The 24841-nt window shown below is 43.7% G+C and overlaps 3 protein-coding genes and 1 long non-coding RNA gene across 4 annotated transcripts; 1 reads left to right on the top strand and 3 right to left on the bottom strand.

Moving 5' to 3' along the window:
• Nucleotides 1–1790: 1790 nt before the first annotated feature.
• On the bottom strand, nt 1791–4436 carry LOC133896605 (protein MICROTUBULE BINDING PROTEIN 2C-like). Its single transcript, XM_062337205.1, has 5 exons — nt 4213–4436; nt 4071–4119; nt 3482–3763; nt 2379–2600; nt 1791–2218 (listed from the first exon to the last, which is right to left on the bottom strand). The coding sequence occupies exons 1-5, from the start codon at nt 4287–4289 to the stop codon at nt 2069–2071; spliced, it is 780 nt and encodes a 259-aa protein (XP_062193189.1). The 5' UTR covers nt 4290–4436; the 3' UTR covers nt 1791–2068.
• Nucleotides 4437–7616: 3180 nt separating this feature from the next.
• Nucleotides 7617–9293, bottom strand: LOC133896734 (dof zinc finger protein MNB1A-like). The gene has a single exon (XM_062337338.1). The coding sequence runs from the start codon at nt 9163–9165 to the stop codon at nt 8500–8502; it is 666 nt and encodes a 221-aa protein (XP_062193322.1). The 5' UTR covers nt 9166–9293; the 3' UTR covers nt 7617–8499.
• A 1424-nt stretch (nt 9294–10717) lies between these two features.
• On the bottom strand, nt 10718–17357 carry LOC133897493 (uncharacterized). Its single transcript, XR_009905916.1, has 2 exons — nt 16827–17357; nt 10718–11024 (listed from the first exon to the last, which is right to left on the bottom strand). It is a non-coding gene; the product is annotated as an uncharacterized LOC133897493 (long non-coding RNA).
• Nucleotides 17358–20765: 3408 nt separating this feature from the next.
• On the top strand, nt 20766–24118 carry LOC133897783 (rhamnogalacturonan I rhamnosyltransferase 1-like). The gene is made up of 8 exons (XM_062338606.1): nt 20766–21140; nt 21601–21668; nt 21798–21886; nt 21962–22127; nt 22227–22516; nt 22599–22803; nt 22883–23037; nt 23585–24118. The coding sequence occupies exons 1-8, from the start codon at nt 20882–20884 to the stop codon at nt 23826–23828; spliced, it is 1476 nt and encodes a 491-aa protein (XP_062194590.1). The 5' UTR covers nt 20766–20881; the 3' UTR covers nt 23829–24118.
• Nucleotides 24119–24841: the final 723 nt, after the last annotated feature.

Below are 24841 nucleotides of genomic sequence, written 5' to 3'. Positions count from 1 at the left end.
CTACCTTCTGGGCTTTCGGGGGCATCGGGGGGACCCAAGCCTCCTAGCGCTATGTTGGCTGTTTTTCATATTTTTAGTTGTTTTAGTAGGCTATAACACACGATTTTTGGCTGTGTTCAGTAAAATGGGTGTAACTTGTGCATGCAAACTCCGATTTTGGCATACTTTTTTTCACGAAAAAGTGAGGTCTTGTCTTGATGGTTCAAGGGTCATGACCGGGTGCCATCCGGGAACTATAGCTTAGGTGGTTGTTCTAACATGGACTAGGGGTGGTGTTTATTAATACCACGTGATAAAAATCTCTTATGCTGAATTTGCTCTCTCTACCATCTTTGCGTTTCGTATTTAGTTCTTGCAATCTATCCTTGCACGTTTACCCTCGTAGAGTAGTTTGCTAGGATTGACTATAGGTTACAAACATTTGAACGGTAGGGTAGACACACTAAATGAACTTAGAGTATATTTAGATAGAAAATAATATAAATTTATCTTGCGAAGTTTTTAGAATTGATTAGTTTTAAGTGTCTTAATTCAATCCTCTCTTAGGACATCGCCGATCTTTTCAATGGGTATTGTCTGGAACATTGCCATCGCTAAGGTTGCATAAGTCCACCAAACTTTGCAGCAATTATCTCTGTCGCTTGAGTTCATGTGCGCTTTGAGACCAACCAGTGCACTAATTGTGATGCAGTAAAGCGGGGAGTATACTTATTTAGATACTTCTGTTTCAAATGCTATATATGCAGTTAGGAGATAAGCGTAGGCCCGTGCAAATATTTTGTCCTCTTATCTCTTAGGTTAAACAAGCTCTTGTTAGGCTGGTGTACGTGCAGGTGACATGCACGCCTATATAATGCAACCAGGCCGACGCCCTTTGTGCATGTTCAGGCTTCCGCCATCTCTCTCTGTGTTGAGGAGTTCATACCATCTCTGGGCATCTTCCATCTGAGCTAATGTGTGAGCCAAATGGGTTGCCTCGATTAACAAGCTTGTGCTCACAGCCAGGAGCTTTCGTCTCCTTTTGTAAATCTTCAGGATGGTCAGGTCGACTTGCTGATTTTGTCACAAACTCACAATGCTATACAGAGCAATAACTTTGCACTTGGGATGGTAAAGAATTGAAAGCAGCCTGAATGTAACCTTGAGGCACACAAAAGTCCATTGATGTTCATGTCGTGCAAAGATTTTGTTCCCTTCGGTTGCTCGTTTAATTAAACCGTGAGCAGTGGTGGAAGGCTCAAGGCTGGCTAGCGATAGACGGTAGTGTCTCCGGCTGTCTCTATAGATCGCATTCGGTGTCGCGCCGGCGGCCCTTCGACGGGGATGTGATTCGGAGGTCGCCTACGGCGAGGTGGCTGTTGGCCTTTGCGGCGTGGACGGCGAGGAGGCTGCCAACGAGTGCCGGGGGGGGGGGGGGGACTTGCCGGCTGGAAATCTGCAGAAGCTTTCATTTCAGTAAGCTTCTGCAGTTCTGCTGCATGCTTTCGCTGCTCCTTCCATGTCGATCTTGGTTGCAATACACCTGACCACGTCAGCCGTGCAGGGCGCCTGTTCGGTATCTGATTTGCCGACCACGGCGCTGCTCCTTTCACGAGAGTGGAGTTACACCAGGCATAATTTCTACCAGGCTCGTCAGAGCTTCAATCTGTGGATCCAACTGTGGCTATGTTGAAACATTGACAAAAATTAGTCTTGCGCACACTGCAGAAGGTAACGAGTTATGTTGATGTTCTCTGTTTAGGTTAACGAGAAGCCGGATCGCCAATAATATATGCAGCACAGGCGACAAAAAAAAAAGGATTTTTTTAGGTCAACAAGACAAGCTGAACCATCTTGTAAGTTCACTACTAAAAAGGTACATGATGACATCTATCAAGAGGTTCGGCCACGTACACCACGGTACATAGCGTTAAGTTACGACAAGCTCAAATTAGATCCAAAATGAGAGAACACAGACATGAATCCTCTGCAATGCAAGACCCTGAGCGAGCACTGTCAGCAGGGATGCGAGGCACCGGCAAAATACAGCGACCAACGAGCGTATGAAGTCTGCTCCTTCGGAATCTGGTTAGAGTACAAAAGCCTGAAGTCTTAATCTTGCCTCAGTTACTGCTTTCAGGAACTCGTCAGTAGGGTTCTCTTTCGCTGCAGCTAGAGCCGAGATGTAGGCCGACATTTCCTGCTCCATCTTCTCGGTGTCAAAATCACCAACCGTGTCCTGCCGCATGTCAATAGGAGCAGCATGTAAGAATTCAGAAAGAAAACGCAATCTACGCACATTTTCACCAATCAGGATTTAGGAGTACATTAGTACAAAATAAATATGGTATTATGCTAAAGACAGAAATGAAACTTTAACAAGGAAAATATTAACTTACATCAAGTTGAATTGGCTCACATTCCAGAGATGAGTCGTCTTTTCTATCCCTGGGGTAAGGGGCTTGGTCATTCTCTGTTATTTTCCTAAACAACTTCATGAGAGCAGAAACTTCGACATCCATAGATGCTACATCTACTTGGAGTTCTTCCACCTTTGTATTCGACACCTTCGCCTCCCATTCTAACTTCTCCAGTGCTGCCTGCTTCTCTGCTAGCATAACCTACAATAAATAGGAGTTACACAACAGGTTACTAGCAGTTTTATTATAAACGATGTGATTTCAGTGAGCGCTTTTCATTATGTGCCGTATAAATAAAGGTTGCAGGAGGTGATTCCACATGATGTAGGCAATCTATAGTGTGACACAAACAGGAATTAAAACACAAGTCAGAAGCAGCAAACTTATCACAATAGGACAGATCGGTTCAAACACAAATAACAGGATCAGTTATTTCATATCTGTCACTTAGCAACCAAAATTCAGGAAAGACTGCAGGGCGTTGAAGCATAGAAATGATCTAATGGAACAGATATTTCTAAGAGTAGAACTATGAAAGTGGGGACTCTTTCTTGTTTGCATATGGATTGGCTGAACCCATGGAGCAACAGCATCGAATGCTAGGCAATAGTACAGTTAAAACCTCAAATCATAATATCATAAGTTTCTTTCTTCAGTGCAGTTCAACATGAATCATGAATTGATAATACAAGGATGGACTAACTACCGCAGGATCATCATAGGTTTATGAAAGATGGTGTACATCTAATAGCACTACTTTCAGATTGACTGTTTTAGATTAGCTGTAACTTTGGATGCATAGCCTTCTTTTAAATGCAAAAAAAAAAAATCACAACTGACAAGTTTTGGCCCCATCAAAGTAATTACAATGTCCTAGAGTAAAAATAGTGCAACTGTACAACAAGGTACTAAAGCATTCAGCATTTGCAATCTTCACAGGAGTCGGAAATTCCAAAGGTAGTAAGGCGGTAGCTAGGGTGGTGCTTTCTTGAATGGATGCGCTGCATAACTGGTTTAATAACAACAGTATGTTGAATGAAATGTAGTGCAGTGCCAAAAATAAAAACCAAATCCTATTTCACCTTTGCACCATGCAGCTCCGAACCAGTATATTCGATCAGCGATTCCTTCTCGGAAAGCTGGCCCCTCAATTCATCAACTGCTTCATTCGCTGCACTGATTCGGCCAATCAAATTCTCCGCGGATCTCAGAGCTTCATCTTTCTCAAGCAACTTCCTTTGCAGGCCACTAAGCTGCTCCTGCAGAGCAGCAAGCTCTTCTCTCCGCTTCTGTGCTTGATCCACTTGTGGCCGCTTCTTCGCAGGAGTGGCTCTCGTTGTCCTCACAACCTTTGGGTCAGGAACCTGCACGTGGAGTTGTTGGTAGAGATCAACGACAACCATTAGCACCCCAGTAAGAAGCGTACATTTTTGGCAACCGCAATGGGCACTCATAATTCCCCACTTCAGTTCATCAATGCATTGTCCAACACCCACTCACACCAGCTTCTGTAGCACACAATGTAGCACTACTTGGCAAAAAAAGGGGAGGAAATCAAACTTTGAACGCAAGACGCACCGTTTACTGAACAAAACAAACAGCCGATTCAAGAAGCTAAAAAATCTCAGAGGAAAGTTGCAAAAAATTCCAAAGGGACAGACGGAAACGCACCTTCTTAGTCTGATTCAGGGTTGCGGTGTACGAGATCGAAGACAACCTTCTGCATCAAGAAACGCAGAGGAAATAGCTGAAACAAGTTCAAAAAGATTCAAACCAAAATACCGGTGAAAATGCAGATCGAGGGAAGGGAGACCTGGAGGAGGGCGCCGAGGAGGCGAGGCCACCTCGGGCCCTCGTTCTGGGGGTGGGCCCCGCCGGCTTCTCGGCCATCTTCTCCGGCGTGGGGCAGCGGCGGCGGCGGCGGCGGCGACGAGGGAGGGCACGGTCTCAGGTGTTCGATCGGGGTACGGGAGTGGTGGACCGATTCTATCGCGCACCGTCGTGGACCCGTGAAATGGCCGGATGCCATGACAACACTACCACTACCTGAGTAGTGGGCCCACAACATCTATATATCTAAATCCTGTAAATTGCAAGAGTTATAGAAAATCGAATCGATCTTCACCATTCATCTAAATTGATTCAATGATTATTGCATAAATTTAAATTATGTTTTTTTAAAATATATATATTTAATATCTTATTATTTAAATTCTATATTTAGATGTCTAATATTTGTTTTCTATATTTAAATGTCTAATATTTGTTTTTTTAATCTATATATCCAATATTTAATTTTATTGTGTGACACGTGTAGTTATCCATAGTCAAATAGTGCGCCTATCAGGGGATTTCGATTAGATTTTGGATTATTATTATTTTTGGTGTAGGGATAAGGCAGTAAAGACGAATGTTTGTCCGTCGGGTTAGCATCCAACATTCCCTACTATTATGTGTGGGGTCCAAATTTATTCCAAGTTTATTTGGTAAGTAGTATTTGAATTATGGGGCTGCTTGGAGAATTTTTTTAAGATCTAGTTTAGGTTTAAATTAAAAATGAAGGATTTACATTCAAATTATATTTGAGACAAGGAGTTTAAAATTTCAAACCTGATCTCAGCCCAGCCCCGCTCGACCCTTGTAGCAAAGAAAAAAAAACAACTGAATGGGAAAATGTGGAAATCTAATGTCATGGCTAGTTGGCACTTTGAGTCTTTGACTATATCGTAGGAAAATCAGGGTCCAAAAATTTGTTGAAACCTAGTTGAAATTCGCGATATTCATCAATTCATTTCGCACCGCATTCTGAATTCGGCCGGTTTTTAAAATTAAATTAAAAATTAATAAATAAATATCAAAAATTAAAAATACTAAAGAAAATTTTAAGACCTTATGTGAAAATAAATTCAAAAATAATGCCATTTATATCATATTTCCTGAGAGAAAGTTTGGAAAAAAAGAAAAATATTAAAATGGGCTGTACGAACAGGATGATTTGGCCCATCACATTAAGAAAAAGCTTAATATGTAAATATATTTTTTAGGGTGTATATTAAGAGGATATTTAAATTTTATTTCACTTCATTTATAATTTTATTAATTTCTTCATGATTTTTACAAAGTTCACAAGCATAAAGTGAACATGTTAAGAAATAACATTGTAATCAACCTTTTCATGTCTACCATTATTTTTCCTACATAAAGAATAGTATAATTAAACTAATAAAAATGGTTTCACTAATTTTGGAGGTGTGATAGGTTAGTTATGAATTAATCTATTTGCAACACATTTTCACTAATTTTGCATGTTAAAATAACTATTTCATGAGGTCATGTATTTTTAAAAGACATAGCATCATGTAAGAAGACTAACAAAATTGTTTCATGATTTTTGGATTAGCAAATAATTAACTATGCATTTAACTAGGTTTAGCAAATACATTTTATCACGGGAAATATTCAACTTTTTTATGAGTATAAATATTTTTATCATGTAGATCATGTTACATGGAAATCAACAAAATTTGTTTCACTTAATTTTAAGCTCAGATGAATTAGTTATTGATTTTACAATTTTGAGCTATTTTTTAGTTTTTTTGTTAAACTTCACTTAAATTCAAGAAATGCGCTAGGCAAATCGGGAAATTCGACCGGTTTTCGATGAATTCATTCAAAATGTGGAAAATTTGTTATATAAATCAAAGAATTTGCTTGGTTTTTGGTGAAATTCGACCGGTTTTCGCTGACTCAATTCGATCGATTTTTATCTTCGATTTACAAAATTAATTGAGTGAATTTATACGAATTCTTGCCAAATTTTGACCGAATTTTTTGGTTTTCATGAATATTGGAAAATTGGTAGGTCCTAGTTTTCGGGTTAGACGGTTTTGTAAACCTTGAGGAAAACTATAGGAGCTATGAAGTAAATTATCTATTAGAGTAGAGAGAAAAAGGGGAAAACAGGATGCCTTGGACTTCTCAAAGACTGTAAACATGAGGTTTGTTTGATCAATACTTGAAATCCTCCAAAAAATAACAAAATGGTAGGTCCATGTAGGGATTTTGAGAGAATTCCCTACATTTCAAAGGTTTTCTAAGGAAAAAATTATATACAAATCCAATCCGACGACATTACTGTCCGGCTCGAGACATGCTCAGGTCTAATCCAAATTCCCATTTGCCCATACATGCTTAAAGATATTATTCGGTTACACACTGCGTGTTTGGTGTGTAATAGAGATCGACTACATTAGTCATTCCTATCAATTGTTTGAAATCTACACGAGCACAATATTTTTCATAGAATTGTTGTGGAATAATTTTCCATTACAACAGGAGTGTGAACTAGAATAACTTTTCTCCAAGGACTTTAAACTTTGTCCACTTTCAGTTCTGAACTCAAGTCCGTCCAATATATAGCCTCAATTTGTTGGAACAAGGGCAAATAACCCCTTTGCTCTAGATCAACCTAGTTCCGGTGATGTGGCGCCAAAACAGTCAGCTCTCAGCTAGCAATTCCAAGTGCTTAACGAGGAAAAAGAAGACCAAAGTAGCGGTGCAATGAAACATGAGAGAAAAATTAAGCGATAGGTAGGATCTTGCTTGCACATTGTTGCACGGACGCCAGTTACAGATCACATCTGCACACCCGATCGACGAACAATGCAGCTGTTGGCGACCGCGGTTTGCCGGCAGCACTCGTGGCCTACTGAGTTTCTAGCGCAACGGCCGGCCGGCGGGAGGAAGCAAATCGCCGGCCGGCCGCCCCACTATGCCACTCGCCGGAGCTGGTGCTGAGTCAGAGGGCGCGCAGGGGCACGGGCTGTCGCTGACGCGAACCTCGCGGGCCCGAGGCACTGACACACGTCGAGGCACAGGGCGGCGACTGACCCTGACCCGTCCCTGACACGGCGCACGGCCAGTCGCCGTCGGGATCGAGAGACGTCGCCGTCGGAATCAAAGAGTTGTCGACGTCCGCCGCGGCCCGGAATTTTAAAAACCCCACGACGCTGACGTCCAACCAAGCAGACCCGGGGTCTGCTACTCTGGTTCCAACCCCATACCACCCCGTACGTCGGTACGTGCCAAACCGCGGCGGAAGGAGAGGAGCCCGGCAGTCAGCTCATTCACCTCTCTCCTCCTTTCTTTTTCAACGTTTTTCTCCTTCCTCGTCCTCATCTATAATAAAAAAACTGTTGGAGGACTCACCCTCTCTTCTTCTCTTTCTCCTTTTTCTTCGTATCTCTTTTCTTCTTTTTCTTTTTCAACAATAATAAAAAATTGCTGCAGGACTCGAAGAGACTGCATTGACATAGAAACGGTAGAGGGCTAAAGCCCCCTGTATTCGCGCCTGGTGCCAAACAGAACTGCTAATCACTTGACGTACACGATCGTGTAGTCTGTACTCGCCCGGCTGCTAGCTGCATCATTCGGGCTTGTACTACGTACGCGAGCCAGCCTTGAGCGAGCCTACCACCGAATCAAATCATTCTCATCTTGTCGCATGACCTCGGCCAGATGCACGACACGACTTCTCGCCGTCGCTGCTATGGGACTTGGCGATTAGTCTCTGTGGTTATTATATGTGATGATAACTGGCGACCGAACTAGAACACGATCGAAGATGGTTTTCGCCTAAACCCAACGATAATACTAGTTTTAAGTTTCCAAGAACCGCCATGACATGCTTCGCCTTAGAATATGCATGCCCTGCACCAACACTTCCAACAGGACTTAGGTTCCTAGCCATCGATCGTATAATGGTATACAGAAATGCCCATAACAACGTATCAGCAAGGAAAGAAAAGAACGACATACGTTCTCCCTGCAACTGTTCTTGTGGTTTTCAGGGCATCAAGTGCCATGATCAGCTCGAGACAAGCACGGATTTGTACAGAGCACAGCCCAAGTTAGCCTTTGGATTCAAGTAAAAAGGCGGCACGGCTAAAATCAGCATCAGCAGACCAGTAGTGAGAGACTGGAGATCACTACACTCAGGCTCAGGAAACTACAGCGCCCAGCTTCAGAGCTCGACGCTTTGCTCTGTTCATCATCTCGTGATGGTGGAAGAATCCTAACCATGGTGTACTCGCTCACGGGCTCACGGCAGGTTGAGGAACTGCGCCGGATCGGCGTCGGCAAACACGCCGGTGCCCCAGTAGGGCCCCAGGTCGCAGCCCGACGGCCACTCGAACTGGCCAGGGTCCGGCAGCTCCTTCCCGCCGCAGCCAACATCTGTGAGCCCGAGCCCGAGCGCCACCGGCGTGTCCGTGAAACCGCCGCCCGCCGCCGGAGGCGCGGCAGGATCCTCCGCGGCGACCGTTGCTGCGGCTTCCATCGACGGCGCGGCCGTGAGTGCTGTGTTCGCGACGTCGGCGGTGGAGGAGTCCGTGCTGGCGGGCGCGGGCTCCGGGGCCGGGGCGACGCGGCGACGCTTGGAGTTCTTGGACCACTTCGGGTTCTTGGCGGCGGCGGGCGAGGAGGAGGATGAGGAGGAGCTCTTGCGGGTGCCACCGCCGACGGGGACGTTGCGGAGGGAGCCGCCCTTGGTCCAGTAGCGGCGGCAGGACTTGCAGAAGTGGCGCGGCTGCGACGTGTTGTAGTTGTTGTAGTAGCAGAACTTGGTATCCCGCGACCCGCACCGCGGGCACGGGTCCGGAGCCTGCTCCTCCGCCTCCGCCTTCGCCGCCGGCGCCGGGTAGCCCTTCGGGCGGCGGAGGTCGACGCCCGCGAACGGCGGCGCGGGCCGGCGTCCGGGCTCCTGCATGCGCGGCGCCGTGGGATCAAGCGAGCATCAAGTTCCCAGCTAGCGGAGCAAGGATGGGACAGACGGTGTGTTTCGGCTCTTCTCGCGTGGTGGCCTCTCTCGAGTTTATGGGCACCGGTGATCAGACTGTTCTTTTACGTTGAGGAGATTTGTACCGTAAAAATATAAGGTAAAAAAAATAGATAGATAAATATTAAATCGGAAAAATAAACAGCCTAGATGCACCGTAATTGCATTTCCACCGGCGTCGGGTCGGTGGAGCAGGTCGGGTTAACCTTCACGGTTTCACTTTTACCGCCTGGCTGACGCGTCAGAGTGCTGCGTCTCGATCGTGCGGTGCGACAGCGGTACGTGGCGAGGTGACACTGTGAAGCCAGCTGCCGAGATTGTGTCCTGTGACGGGCGGTGCCGTACGCGTCCGTGGCGCGTGCACGGCGGCCTTCCACGACCGTGACCCACCTCGCCCTGCCCCTCCACTGGTCTTCCCTTTTACCAACCTGCCGTACCAATGGCGCTCGCGATACATTAACTACCTCGTGGACCGGCGGCACGATAGCTACCTCGGTCCCGCTCGTCGGTGGGGTACTGGCGCTGCACTGCGGGTGCTGCGAGAAGTTAGGTTATGGCAGGGCCAGTGGTGGGGGCACTCGTCGCCTCAGGCACGGGGCGCTGTGCGCCGTGTCGGCGGCCATCGGCAGCGGCCGCGGCCGCGGCCGCGGTGGATCGTCCACGGCGCCACGCGCATCGGACGTGATGGCACTGCAATCTGCCAGTAGCCGGCGCAGCCATGGTGGAACGCTGAGGAGCCTAGCAAGGTAGGCCGCCCATCACCATGCCCATGCCTGCGAGTCCGCGACGCGAGCGGCGAGCCTCTAGTGACCAGTGAGGCAACGCCGTGCGCCGACGCCGGTGGGCCCGAAGTTGGGCGCGGGGTGGTGGAGCGCATGTGACATGATCGTGGGAACGATGGTGTTTTGATCACTGGTTTAGGCCGCACGCAGTGGCAGCGCTTGAAGGAAAAAAAGAGAGGGAGCGTGAGCACAAATTAAAGGAGACCAGATTAGCAATTTATTGGTACTCAGTAGTAAAATTAAACGTCTCTTCAATAAATTTTTAAGATTAAAAGGGTCATGATCCACTAACCTCCGTCAGTGGTCACACAGTGGTAGGGTGTTGAGATGAGCTTTGTCGGCATTGGTGATGGGAATCGGACGGGCAAGAGGCGTGCCATTGCGTACGGCCCACTTTGACATGTCTGCTTCTACAGGAAACGGATTGTGTAGTAGCTACTACGATTGCACCATGACGATTGTACGCATTACCATCTATTAATTTTAAGATTGATGGTTTATATCGTCAGCTACAATAAATTTTAATGAATTAGGATTCTCCAAAAGACATGCTACAGGACATACACTACTGTTTATACTTATCTGGACCATTAAAAACGGATCTGACGGTGCCAGTACTATTGTTTATGTTGCGGTGGCACTGGCAACTACACATGAACCAGGTCGGCTTCTGCATGGCTTCGCCGCTTTGGCCGGCCAGCTCGGACACAACCTTTTTTTTTTAAGTAGAGGATGAGAGTTTTAGTTATCTGTGGTTCCGGAGCAGAAGCCGGGGATAAGTCCCCTGCCAAACTGACCTATCAGTATTACAAGCATATCTAGCACATTCATGTGCTGAAACATTAGCCTCTCGCCCTTTAAACGAAATACAAAACAGTGTGAAAAAAGAACTAAGATCTCTGGCTTCATGCAACATGTCCGAGACCCCTTCGTATCTCTGGCAAGCCGCGTGCTTCAATAGCTCCATTGCTATTACGTAGCATTGCCCCCGTTCTAGCCCTTCTTCAGCTGTGAACAAGTGATGATGATTTAATAATATACCAGAAATGCGATATATTCTAAACATAGATCATTATCGTATATGTTCTCTTCATCTGATACGATAGATTTTATAACTATCGTGAGGTGAATGAGACATGTGTCAATATTTTATACAGTTCGTTATGCTATATACGAAAATCATTCTCGGATTAGGAAAGAGCCCTCTAGATATTTGTAAGTAATACAATCCGAGAATATTACACTCAGAGACTCTAAGTACAATACTCCTCTCTGACCCAACTATATAAGGAGGACAGAGGGTATGTTTAAACGGAGGAGGAGAGGAGAAAAGTGAGAAAAGCAAGCGAGGTTGGAAGCTAGAAATCGAACAATCAATATAAAACAAGCCTAGTCGAATAGAAGTAGAAACAACCAATTAAGATGCATATTATATTTGATCTGAATTCATCTAACAATAGTTTTGTAACTTAGAACATGAGAGAACTCACCGGGATCTTTACAGTTAGATCTAGACACACATGTTGATGTATTGAGTAAGAGGGTTCCCTGTCAGGAAGGAGTCCGCACAAGGGACTGCCAGCTAACGATAGATATTTTTTTCATAAGATTGTGGCCTTATCATGTGACCAGGTAAGGCTCTCACGACTAACCCTCTGGTCATGGAGGTAAGCTCTGCGACCAGCCTCAACGGTCGTAAGGTAGGCATTTCATCTTAACCTATCAAGTCGCATTAAATGCTATATACTCAAGTGTTTTCCTTATCTAGACAACCTCTTCAGCGAACAAAGTCTTTACCAATACAGATGGACAGTGTCTCGTCCCGTAACATTAATTGCTATGGGATGGCGTTACAGACAGGCATGGCGACGCATAGCTGATGGGATGGCATCGCAGGCGGACATGTAGTGTGGGGGTGACGGGACATGGCAGATCGGTCGACCAGTGTAGGGTCTGCATACCTATCCTAGCTAGGGTAGTTCGTTTCATCAGGGTTAGACCAATCACGCTATTTGTACGGTCTGTTTGTATGTGCACTACTCCAGCTATATAAAAAGAGGAGGACCGGACTTATAAGAGGAACACAACTGTAAATAATTTCATACTATCCATAATAGAATACATATGACATAGGACTGTTATTCTGCGGGAGACCTGAAACTTGATAACCCTGGTATTTTTAAGTCCATATATCACACACATCGAACACGTCGATCACGCATCCATCGTCTGATATACCCAAAAGTATTATCAGAAATTAACTCTTGACGTAGAGCTACTATCCTAAGAGAGATATAACCTTATATAAAATACAATATCCTCTTTAATACACACAATTAATAACCAAATATCTCTATTTTAAATAAATATTTATATAATCGGCTTTACCTGTGGTCTACAATAAGACACCGTTCACATTGAATTTGTGAAATTATTCCTGCCGGCGCTACCATGTACATGACTCCTTTCGTTTCGGTCCTTCTCCTCAGTCTGCGACCTTGGCAATTCAGATCGCCTAAGGAATCCCGCACATCCATCGTTTTCACAGGTTGGAACCCAGATTCATCGTGTGTCCATTTGTTCTGAGATCTTCAGGGATCAAACCTGGTCCAAAATGTCAGTACTCCATGTCTTCGGACATAATCTTGATAACTTAATAATAAGCATCTCCATTGCTGCCCCCACCCCCAAGAGTTTGGCATGGGAACACTCAATCAGGGCATGCATCATGGACTCTTCCTTTGCTTTGCACACTTCAAATGTTGCCAGAACTTTAATATGCCGATGCTTTAGGGTTGTACCCACCGGCAGTATTCTTTCCAAAACACCCTCACTTTTGGCACTACTTTCAGGTTCCATAGCCTTTTCCATATCGCATCATCTTTCGAGCTAATTGAGTCTGCTACCATTGAGCCATAATCCGCATGGCTATCCTTCAGCCTCACTAAAGCTTTATATCCTGACCTTACTAAGTAGATACTGCTCTTTTCATGAATCCACGCGATCACGCCACAATATCATCAGACGGCCTCGGACTGAGCGGAATGTTTAGAACAGCCTCAACATCAGGGGGTTTGAACGTTTCTTTCACCGGATTATTTCTCCATGTCCTTGTCCCCAGGTCAATCAATTATGATACTCGTTGCATATCATTTTCCACTAGGCGACCAGATGATTTTGACGCTATAGAGTCCGTCAACCGATTATCATCCCAAATCGAGAACCTTTGCACAAAGTGAATCAGGATTTTTAATCAAACGCCGAATCTCCTTTACTATTGAATCATACTCCGGATGAGTTTGCCAAATATTCTCGAACTTGAACATCTTGCCACTTCTGTTCTGCCCCTTGTCAGCATTAGCACTTCTCAATTCTGTGACTACAAAACAATGGTCGATCAGAGGCAGCCGAACTAATATGCCAAACCTTAGAACATGGGTAGCACTGAAGTTGCCCATCATTCCACATCGCGCGAAGTCGTGGAAGCGATAATAGTTGCAAGAGAGTCGTAGAGGGGACACTCGGAAGGGGGGGGGGGGGGTGGAGAGCACATCATGTCGGCAGCAAATTAAACGAGAAGTAGTATTGCGAGAGAGGGAGAAGGCACCTAGCTACATGCCTTATGGTATGGGAGGTTTGACATGGCTTCGATGGCATAGATATGCTAGGTGTTTACTAGCTTACATGAGCCCTAGATGAAAGGCCAGGCTAATTGTTTGATTGTTGAATGTTGCTTCAATGACATAATAAGATATTTCCTTAACTTGCTCTTAAAAAAAAAACATCAACACAACTCGTAAATACACACACTCACACCACCACACGTATATACTTACACAATATCTAATGAAAACTAGAGATGCAGAACTTAAAGATTGACAAAATCACCACATACTTCTCGCTGTCGACAGGTACATCGCGTACCACTAAAATAAAATTTCACCTTAATAAGGCACATAAGAAGTAAACCTGACGTTTTATCTTTGATAATACAACCATCTCTACTAAAACTAGCAATTTTTCACCCCATATGCTAGATTGCATTCTAAAACAAGGTTTTTCTAGTCTTACCGGTCCTTTGCTTAGAAAGGCTACGACAACTCTTGCTTAAATCCAAATGCACCCGTACTTGCGTTTCAAGATTTGTATTTGCGAAGAGCAAAACTAGTTATTTAAATTGGATATGAGAAGTTTATCATTTGATGCAAACACAAACTAGAGGAACAATAATCTTGCAGAGTTGGCCCGATCTTTCACAGCAAGATAATCAGCAGCAAGGAGGCAACTAGTCTCTTTCAATTCACAAGAATTTTTTCCCTTAAACAATTCAATTCACAAGAATTAAACCGTATAAATTGAATTGAGGCCCTAATCATGCACCACCACTCCTTAATTTGACAACGTGAGCATTCAACACGACATGCCATTGTTGAATGTTTATAAAATGCTCCAATTTTGATAGTTGAGGATACAAAGTACTCCATACGTCATAAATATATGTCGTTTTAGATAAAACACGATCTCTAATGTATAACTTTGACCACTATTTTCTATTATAATATATTTATAAAATCTGTTGAATTTATGGTATTATAAAAGCAATTTTCAAAACAAATCTACACATATGATTTTAAGGTTTCAAAATAAATATTTTGAAAGCTATTGTTATTTAAAGTTTTAAAAGTTTGACCAAACTTTTTTCAAATCGACATGTATTTATAACCAGAGGAGTAAATGATATTAGAGTTGCAAATGAAAAGTAAATAAAAAATAATGATGTGGTCTAAATTGGACATTCGGGTTTGAGTTTGCTTGCTACACAAGGCTGTATCTGCATCCTGGTGCGTCAATATGATAAGTCGAGAATGCCCCTCCATGGCCCACTGAACTGAACCCCATGAAAACCCCAGGCCCAGCCCAGGGCTGCTCCTGACATATTGGAGGCCCGGAGTAAAACAAAAGGTAGAGGCCCAGCCCACCACTAAGCATAAACACGATATGAGCATCTAAATACCTTAAAACACTCGATCGTATTTAGTAAATATATCGAATATTTTAAGCTTTGCACAAAAAGAAATTTCTACATACGTAAAGCAATACCAAATCATAGGCAACAATTATCAGTTTACTCGAAAAAAAAACCCAGAGCACGTTTGTGCACGGCTCGGAGCCTGATGCACCACCTTCTGCAACCTCTCACACCATGACGTACCCGCTCCGGCCGTTAGAGACGGCAAGGCTGGGGCTTTGGGACAATCGGGTTTTCAATTCATCATGCATAGCAAGTTCTAGGTTTCTGCTTATAAGTGCAACAAATTCAGCTCAGCACTTGCTGATTGAGAGGAGTTGCGCTGCCTTAGTTGAAGGAGATGGGAGAGCCTAACAACGCAGAAGGTAAGCCGAATAAGGTCAGCGAGTAGAAGTGGATCATTCCTTAGGCTGGGCATTTCTCCATTAATCAATACTGTTGCGCTAACCTAACCAGCCAATCAATAGCCCCCTAAGGCCCATACCTCTTCGATTGTCTTCTTCTCCAAACACATCAGACACAGTACGTAGGCAAGATCAGGAAGCAGTGACACACCAACGGCGGCATGGCTACCGGAGCTCTCGGAGAAGAGGAGCGGGTTGGGGGCCTGGGGCTGTAGCCCTGCTGCCCCACCACCAGGGCCAGGCCTGGCCCGGCCCACTCTATCCGCACCAAACTGTATGACACAGCTATGACTTAGTGAACTCATGCTCAAAAGCTTTTCACGCCACATATTTGCATATTTTGTGTTACTCAGAAGGCAAAAACTGAGATCATTTCCTTTTGCGATCTACATCACAATGAATTAGATTGTATCCACACAATTTATTGATTAAGAGCCTCTAATGGAAGGTGATGCGGCCTTGAAATGTTCTGTTTGGGTGTTTGGCTTTTATTAGACGATTTGTGGGTTCCTGCACTGCAGAATATCAAGTTGTGCTTTCAAAATAGCACAGTTGGTGCTGTTCATCAACAGGGGAAATAGCATTTTTTCAGAAAACCTAATAAGTGGATACGTTTAAATATATTTTTTAAGAAAGTAATAAGTAACCGAGCACATTGTCATCAGTCATCAATTCATCATTCATGATTCAGCAACAGCAAATCAACACACTAGTAGTACCATAAGTGAATTTTATGTAACTGATACTAATATTACAATAGGCTCTGAAAAGCTGAAACTAAACTAAGGATAACAAGATAGCTATTCCGCAGAGAATATGTTTTGTAAACACATCAGACAACTCATTCACACAGCCAAGCATCTTGACAAATGCTGCTCTTCGTACAACTTGTACACTGATGAAACTATGATCCTATCTTAGCATATAAAACTAAAACAAGATACGCAGGAACATGTCAAAGCAAGGGGTGGTTCGCCAAACTATCACAAATCAGGATACACAGCTATAATATAAGTTCAAGAGGGGTCTCACTCACAAAATTTAAACCAACAACACAAGACTAAATTGATTTGTATGCAAATGAAGGTTAGCTTTGTTTTTCCATAGACTACGGTAGATACAAAATCGTCAATGCTGTACAAAGAAAGGGCAGATCACATCGGTACTTCGGTAGTCACTAACTTAACAAGATACAACACACATTGTCTTGTTGACAAATTGCACTTTCCAATTTCCATTGAACATAAGGTATGATACACAAGCTTCTATACTACGAGAGCATACTGACGGTCACTCATTCAGATCAGGGCACGACAGGGGATAGGGAAAAAGGAAGGAAGAAAAGAGGGAGGAGAGGAGAGAAAGTGAGGAACTCACCAGATCCAGATGGAGAGCGTCGTCAGGCTCCTTCTCACCGCCGGCAAGATAGCAGCCAGCAGGTGCTCTAGGAGCAGCCATGCGGGCGATGTCTTGGTCTCCTGGAGGCGCCGCCTTGCAGGCGCCGACTGGGAGGGTGTCGGCGTGGAGGGCTCCGACTCGCTACGGTGCCTCGCACATTGTCGCTGCTACGCTGGTGACCGACGAGAGAGAGGGAGCAATGCGGGGCACGAGCGGCGACTGGGGAGACAAGACTCGAGAGGGAGCACGCTAGAGAAAAAAAGAAGGAAGAAAAGAGGGAGGGGAGGAGAGAAGAGGAACCAGATCCGATGGAGGCTGTCGTCGGCAGGTGTCTACGTGTTCGGGTGTAGGCCTCCGGCTCACTGTCGATGGCTCCGGCTCCGCCTCTCCGTCGGGCGTCCAGGAGCAGCGGCGGCCATCGGGGCGTGGGGCGGCCGCTGTGAAGCACAGGGTGTCCAGGCGTGACGAGATGCGGAGTGCGGGCGGCGTGAGGGAGCAACCGATGTTGGGTGGGTGGCTATTAGTCGATGTTGGGCTGGACCGTATATAAGAAGTGTCTGCAAAGTATGCAGGACATATCCACCATTTTGTGATTTATTTTTATATAGATACTCTTTGGGCCGTATCCATATTAAATGCGACATTCGATACAGCACCATTCTGCAATATCGGTGTTTCATATGTAACCAGGAGTCCTTGACATAGGCATTAGTACAATTCTTGACAGAACAGTAGAATATGTGGTATCTCGCATCCTGACTGTCTAGGAATTCTCAGGTCTAACATGATTTGGTTATATACTATTGCTTGTATCAGACCAGGTATTTTCTTCGAGAGAAACCAATCATCATGAATCATGATCAAGTTGGACTGCTGCTCTATCATGGTATGCAAGCTAGCTCTGATGGTGCTAGATATGGAGCTATTGGGCAAAGAAATGCTTAGCATGGATGCTGGCTTTGACTTCTATTCCATGTGCCAGGTTAGTGTATGTTGCTTTCTTCTCTTTGGCTCGTCTGACTGAAATAATTTCTTCTTTTATGCTATCCTTAAATATGAGCAGATTACATGTCACATTCTTATGTACCTTTTTATGTGTAATAGTCGTAATCCCCTTGCTATGTTACATATGTCCACTGCAACATTACAAATTACATGATGACTTGTTAAAATGTATTGGGCACATTTCTCTGAGCTTTATCCTAGTCCCCGTTTCTATCATATATATATGTCCACATTGTCCGGTCCAGTGGAGCAATAGAGTAAATGATAACTATTTGAAACGTACTGAACAGATTTCTCCGAGATTATCCTTGTTTAAGATTGCACTTTCCATAGTGATTCAATTATTTAGGCTTGTGCTGCACGGTGCTCTCGCCAATAAGTACCAGTTGGTGCATATGGGTCCGTGATATAAACACTTGTCTGTGCATGCCTCCAGTATTTTATCGCTAACAAATTCCAAGGCCCAAATCATGGAGTTCAATTTGTCCCTCTTTTATTGATACGACTTGCTGACGATTGTATTGTATGTATATGTTTATAATTACTCCCATGCCCTTGTCACCTTCGATCACTCCACATTGCTTCCTTCCAAACCATGTTCTCTGCACGTACAGATGTGGTAATGCGTACCGGGCACCTCTACTGAGTTTTTAAAGGTGCTATGGGGCTCTAGTCATCTCCTCCAAATCTGAATAAGGTCCCTGAAATTTTCTAATAGGGCAACCACGAGACCAGTCAGAAACTAGAAAGAACCATTTGGACCAGCCACCGGTTGGCTGATCCGATGATCAGTAATTTTGACAAAAGAGCAGGGAAGCTGCTCATTCATTACATGACAAGAAGCAAAGAACAAAGAGCCGAAAAGAGCCGATAGGAAGCGAAACAAAACAAAATACAACACCATAGACGAGGAGATTCGTCGGAACCGTCTAAACTAAACTAAGCACTATGACACAGCCCTACAATTGACAGAGCTCATCACATGTCATCGTTGTCAAGCTCGTCGCTACGCTACAAAACAACTCTAACTTCACCACGTCAGGCCTCAGCCTTCACCTCGATATCGCTTCACCTCACGCGAACGATCCCCAAAGAACAAACCCGCCTTGTGTCATCGTTATCAAGCTCATCACACGCCCACAACGTAGCAGCTTCAACTTTCCCTAAGCACGGTCGTACGTCGTGCCCCATCGTGGAGCACAGCTCCAATATGAAAAAATCGAATGGCCCAAGAGAGAGGTGAATTAGGTAATAATTAAAACTATTTCAATCAAACTCTAAAACAAATAAACAATCTTATTCTAGATGAATAGTAAAGCAACTACAATGACCAAATTTGATAGAACGCTAAGCAAGAAAGCATGCAAGCTACAACAAAAAGAGATGAAATGAGGGATGTATATAAGCTAGAGATCCAAAACTAGTAATTTCCTAAGCACCCATATTTTTCTTGAACGTCAGATGATCCGACATGCACAATTTTCAAACACCGGACAATCCATTGTGAATCGTACACCCAAAACTAACTGTTACTAGCTATTTCAAGCACTGAATTCTCTGGTGAAGCCTCTAATACATACGTCGGATCATCCAGCGTGTATACGTCCATCTTTCAGTGAACCGAAAGAAATCATCTAGACTTTACTCCAGTGAAACATCCGATGTATACGCCGGACCATCTAGTGTGTACAAACTTGAAGTCTATCTTCTAAAAAATACTCTAGCGTAGCCAACTTCACACTGTTGGATCATCCGATGTGTACAAGAGTGTCGAGATAAAAGCTCTAATGTGTATAAACGTCTTAGCGCCGGACCATGCAGCGTGTAGAGTTTTTTTAAGAACTTATCCAATTCAAACTTCTTTAAGTGATATCTTCACTTCAACTCATTTATGTGCTTTTCTGAGCTACCTAGTGCTAGAATTTCACGAGTATACATCCAACTAAATCTAGACTCAGCTAGTTCAAGCTACTACTCTTAACCTCTATTTATAGCACGATCAAAAAATAAAAGAGAGTCTGTATCACTCTAAGTGTCCTTTATCTTAAAAAATGAGTTCAAACATTGATAACACTAGTCTTTTGAAAATGGTGAAAGGAACCGAACCTACTTCTCCAACGTATGTAAGAAGAAGCAATAGGATGGGAAATGGCGGGCACAACACCGCTTAATTCACTTTCAGAAAACCAAGAGAATGCATCTTGATATTTTTTCTTTAATTCCTGAGCTTTTTTCTCTCCCCTTTTAGGCCTTGAGTCTGACCTATCAATTCGTGCCAAACTCTCCTCCTAATTTAATCGACCACATTTTGTGGCTCTCAAAATAAGTTCACACTGTACAACCTCATTTACACTATAGAACATAGAACCCATAGCCCAGGAAATTCTGTTGTACTGCTCACAGTGCTGTACGGTCTCACTTACCATATAATTGAACCTATTTCGTAAAACCGTAAAGTTAAACAGTTGTCGTTGTAACCCCTGCTTATCAGATGTTGAACATAGGGTTGCTTCAGCTATGTCTCACTGAAGCAGAATTCTTTAGTGGGAGCTGATGTACTTATCGATAATTACTACAGTAACTTCCTCAATTTTCAACCTCCGTATCTCTGGAGTTGGTGTTGTGTGAGTTTATGCGTGCGAGTTCTACGGACACAGCGGGCCCAGCTACTGGTTTATGGTCTCTGTCCACGCAGGCCTTCGCCTTCTGTACGGACAGGCCCTCTGAGTCGCCGTGTGCGTACAAATAAGCCAACCTGGGCGGCCAGGCGCGCACGCCTTTACACGCGCCTCCTCCTCGCCGCCGGTGGCCGTCGCTACATCACCATTCGCCGCCGCGCGCACACAGGTTTCGGCAAGAAGACGAGAATCATAAAGGCAGTACGCCCAGAGAGAGAGAGAGGGGGAGGGGGGGGGGGGGAGAGCTAGGCTTTGATCACTCGAGATTGCGAGAACCATATTTCACCATTCAGGCGGCCTAGGAGGGAGGTGGATTTGCCTCGTCGGCGTCGCGCTCGTGCCTCGGATGAGATGGGCGGTGGGAAGGCCGAGAAGGCGCGGCGGTCGGCGCGGGTTTGGCTGTGGGTAGCGCGGGCGAGCACTGTGCTGCTCTGGACCTGCGTCGTGCACTTCGCGGCCTTCCGGGAGCTGTCGGCGCCGAGCGTGCTCACGATGTGGCCCGGCTGCGTCACCCAGCTTCACGTCGTGCAGCAACCGTCTGAGGCGGTGGCGGTGGCTGCGGCCGGCGGCGAGAGGGCGGGAGCGCGAGCAGGCGTGCTTCCGCTGAAGAGTAAGTTGATCGTTTCTTGGTTCTTACCTTCTTTGATTGGGAATATTTGCTCGTCAGGCTTCCCTTCTTTCTTTGGTTAGGAATATCTGAGCTTTCTTTTTTCACTCCTTCTCGTATGAGAATTTTGATTAGTGGGCACAGTAAAAGAGCTCCTAAATCCTTCTCTCCAACAAAAAAAAAAGAGAAGAAAGAAAGAAAGAACTTTCGACTGTTTAGCATTTCCATTTTCAGTCGTAGTGTATTTGATTTGTTCTTTTTTTATTAGTCTCTGCGTTTATTTTGAGCTCAATTCAATTCTGTGCTCGTTTTGTTTACTCGTCAACCAGTTTGTCAGATTAACTCAGCGAAATGATTCGATTAACCAGTCCATGTAGTTTCATGAGTTCCTCCACGAATTATAACAAGACACCAATAGAATAGTAACATGGCCAATCTTTCATTTGATCGATACTACGTTCAGGAATCTACAAGAACAATGGCTATCTGATGGTCTCCTGCAATGGTGGGCTCAACCAGATGCGAGCAGCTGTAAGTACTGTGTATCAAGATGTAAATTCATCTATCACAGTTTATATTTCTGAATTTTTTGCCGTTGTTAAAATACTGAAATTTAAGCCTGAAAGTTCCACCTTTTTTCTTTCTTTTTTGGTGAAACAGATTTGTGATATGGTGACGATTGCAAGATATTTGAACGTCACTCTTATCGTACCAGAGTTGGATAAAACTTCATTTTGGGCTGATCCTAGGTGATAATTTATTTCTTCATTTACTGCAATTCAATTTCAGTTGTCTTGCCAACTTATTCTGGTGCTTCTTTACAGTGAGTTCCAAGATATATTCGACGTGGACCACTTCATAGCATCACTAAGAGACGAGGTCCGAATACTGAGACAACTGCCTACAAGGCTGAAAAGAAGAGTTGAAATGGGATTTCTTTACTCCATGCCGCCCGTCAGTTGGTCTGATATCTCCTATTACCATCATCAGGTTTGACTGCATCTCCTTTTTTTGCTGATGCAACATCATGAACTGAGAATCATATCCGAAACCAGGTGAAGATTGTAAGTGTTTATTTGGGGAAAACAGATTCTTCCACTGATAACGAAGTACAAGGTCCTTCACCTGAACAGGACTGATGCTCGCCTTGCAAATAATCGTTTACCCTTGGAGATTCAGAAACTGAGGTGCCGTGTCAATTATGCTGCATTGAGATTTACCCCTGAAATAGAAAAGTTGGGCAGGCGTCTGGTTCAAGTTCTTCGTCGGGATGGACCCTTCGTAGTTCTTCACTTACGGTATGAGATGGACATGCTCGCCTTCTCTGGGTGCACACACGGTTGCAGCAACAAGGAGGCTGAAGAGCTCACAAGAATGAGGTATTACACCATCCTCCAAAATTTTGTCGAGCAAGTTTTGTAATCTGTTATAACAGAAATAATTTTATTTTGAACTCGGAAGATATGCCTACCCATGGTGGAAAGAGAAAGTGATTGACTCCAATGCAAAGAGGAAAGATGGGATGTGTCCGTTAACTCCGGAGGAGACTGCAATGGTATTGAAGGCACTCGGCATTGATCGCAATTATCAAATTTACATTGCTGCAGGCGAAATATATGGTGGACAAAGAAGAATGACTACCCTTACCTCAGCTTATCCCAATGTGGTCAGTTCAGCATCATTATTGCTATTGATGTATTCTTATTATTCAATTCCTAAAAAGTTTTGTCATTGGTGATGAACAGGTAAGAAAAGAGACACTATTACCTTCAGATATCGGTCTTTTCCAGAACCATTCTTCCCAGATGGCAGCATTGGATTATATGGTGTCCCTGGAGAGTGATATTTTCATCCCCACTTATGATGGTAACATGGCAAAAGTTGTTGAAGGTCATCGCAGGTACTTTATCAAGTTCCAATTCACCAGACATTCTAACAGTTCTTTGTCGATGCTGATAACATTAGCATATCTTTTTTTAGGCATAAAAAATTACCATAGTATGTTTGAGAGACATCCCCCATTGTTATGTACTATCCATTTATTAACTATATTATGTTATACTATCATAAAACCAATGTTAGGATCCTTGTGATAAACGTCAAGAAACATTTAGCAGCTGTACTAGTTGCCAGTCTAAATGCCAGATCATGTCATGCTACTCGATCTCAATGTTCTCAAGCCTCTTCTAGTGACAGGATGTTCCCAAATCCCAACTTCATAACAAAAGCTCCACTTAATTTCATTGGATCAGTGCCAAATGTCTGAGACTGAGTATGATGCTGAGTATATAGTTTAGTATGCTGTGTATATAGTTTTTGCATTCTTAGAAATAGTTATTGTTGTAATCTGAAACTGAGGTGCCACAATCTTGTGTTTGAGTGTACCTTTTCAACTTTTTTCATTCAACTGCTGGCGGGATCATGTCTTATTATCCTTATGAGCACAGATACATGGGGTTCAAGAAGACGGTACTGCTAGATCGGAAGCTTATTGTTCAGCTCGTTGATCAGTATAAAAACAACACGATGAGCTGGACTGATTTCACCTCTGCTGTTAAGGCATCACATACCGGCCGCATGGGTGAACCGTCTAGGAGGCAGGTGATCCCTGACAAACCCAAGGAAGAGGACTACTTCTATGCGAATCCTTACGAGTGTTTGCACCAACCAGATGATCTCCCAGTCTTGTGATACCCGCAGTATAAGTGTATAACACAATTTACAGGATTGTGAAAGACTATACTTCAAATTGAATTGGCAATAACTTAGGGGGTCTCGTTTGTCCTGATGAACAAGCGTATGAGAGATAAAATGCCTCCTTTGGTTAGGTGATTGTTAGATACAGATTGATGCCATGATTTGCCGATTCTTTTTTGTTCAAAATAAACGATCTGTATTTTTGGTTTGTACAGATGGAGAAATTACTGTTAATTAAAGAGGGGTGGAGTTTATTACTAACTGGCTTTGCGACAGAGGTGTTTGTTCTATCCGTCATGTTTGTTCCTCTCAAAAAAAAAAGATGCTTCCTCCTGAAGTGTACTGCGATCTTCTCCGGTGGCTGTTTATTTATTTATTTATTTAGCTCTTTTACGATGGTCTATACTACTGTAGATAGGAGGTAGTATAAATTTAATCTGACCGTCCACGTGATTAGATATTTCTATAATTACGACAGTAATGTTAATATTAACCCACCATACCATTGAAGAGCACTGCAATTTTTTTTAATACCTAATCCTCAAATAATCGTTCAACAAAATAATCAGCATTCAGACCAGTCTAAACATTAAACCTATAAATTTGCATGATATAACTATCATATTATTTCTTTTTTTTCTAAAAATACTCTTATACTACATATACTACTTATACTAACTCTAAATAATAGGTAATATTCTAACCAATCTAGATCATCCGATCTAAAAAATAGATGGCTCAAGTTCCTCCAAGACCACCGTAAAAAAGTTCCTCCAAAACCACTGTAAAAATTTTCTATTTATTTTCTTCCGCCTGAAAATATGTCTGTCCAAGGATTATTCTAGGACTGATTGTCTGTTCCTTTTTCACCTGAAGCTTAACTGCTTAAGCAGATAACGATCAACGAGTACATGAACGAACATTTGAAGCAAGTTTCACGTGCTGCCCTTCGAAGCCGCCGCCGTCGTCTTCAAGCTACGAAACCGAAGCAGTACGTCTTCGGATTC

The sequence above is a fragment of the Phragmites australis genome, chromosome 17 (genome assembly GCF_958298935.1).
Source record: "Phragmites australis chromosome 17, lpPhrAust1.1, whole genome shotgun sequence".
Classification (NCBI taxonomy): domain Eukaryota; kingdom Viridiplantae; phylum Streptophyta; class Magnoliopsida; order Poales; family Poaceae; genus Phragmites; species Phragmites australis.
This window is presented reverse-complemented; position numbering and strand designations above follow the sequence as displayed.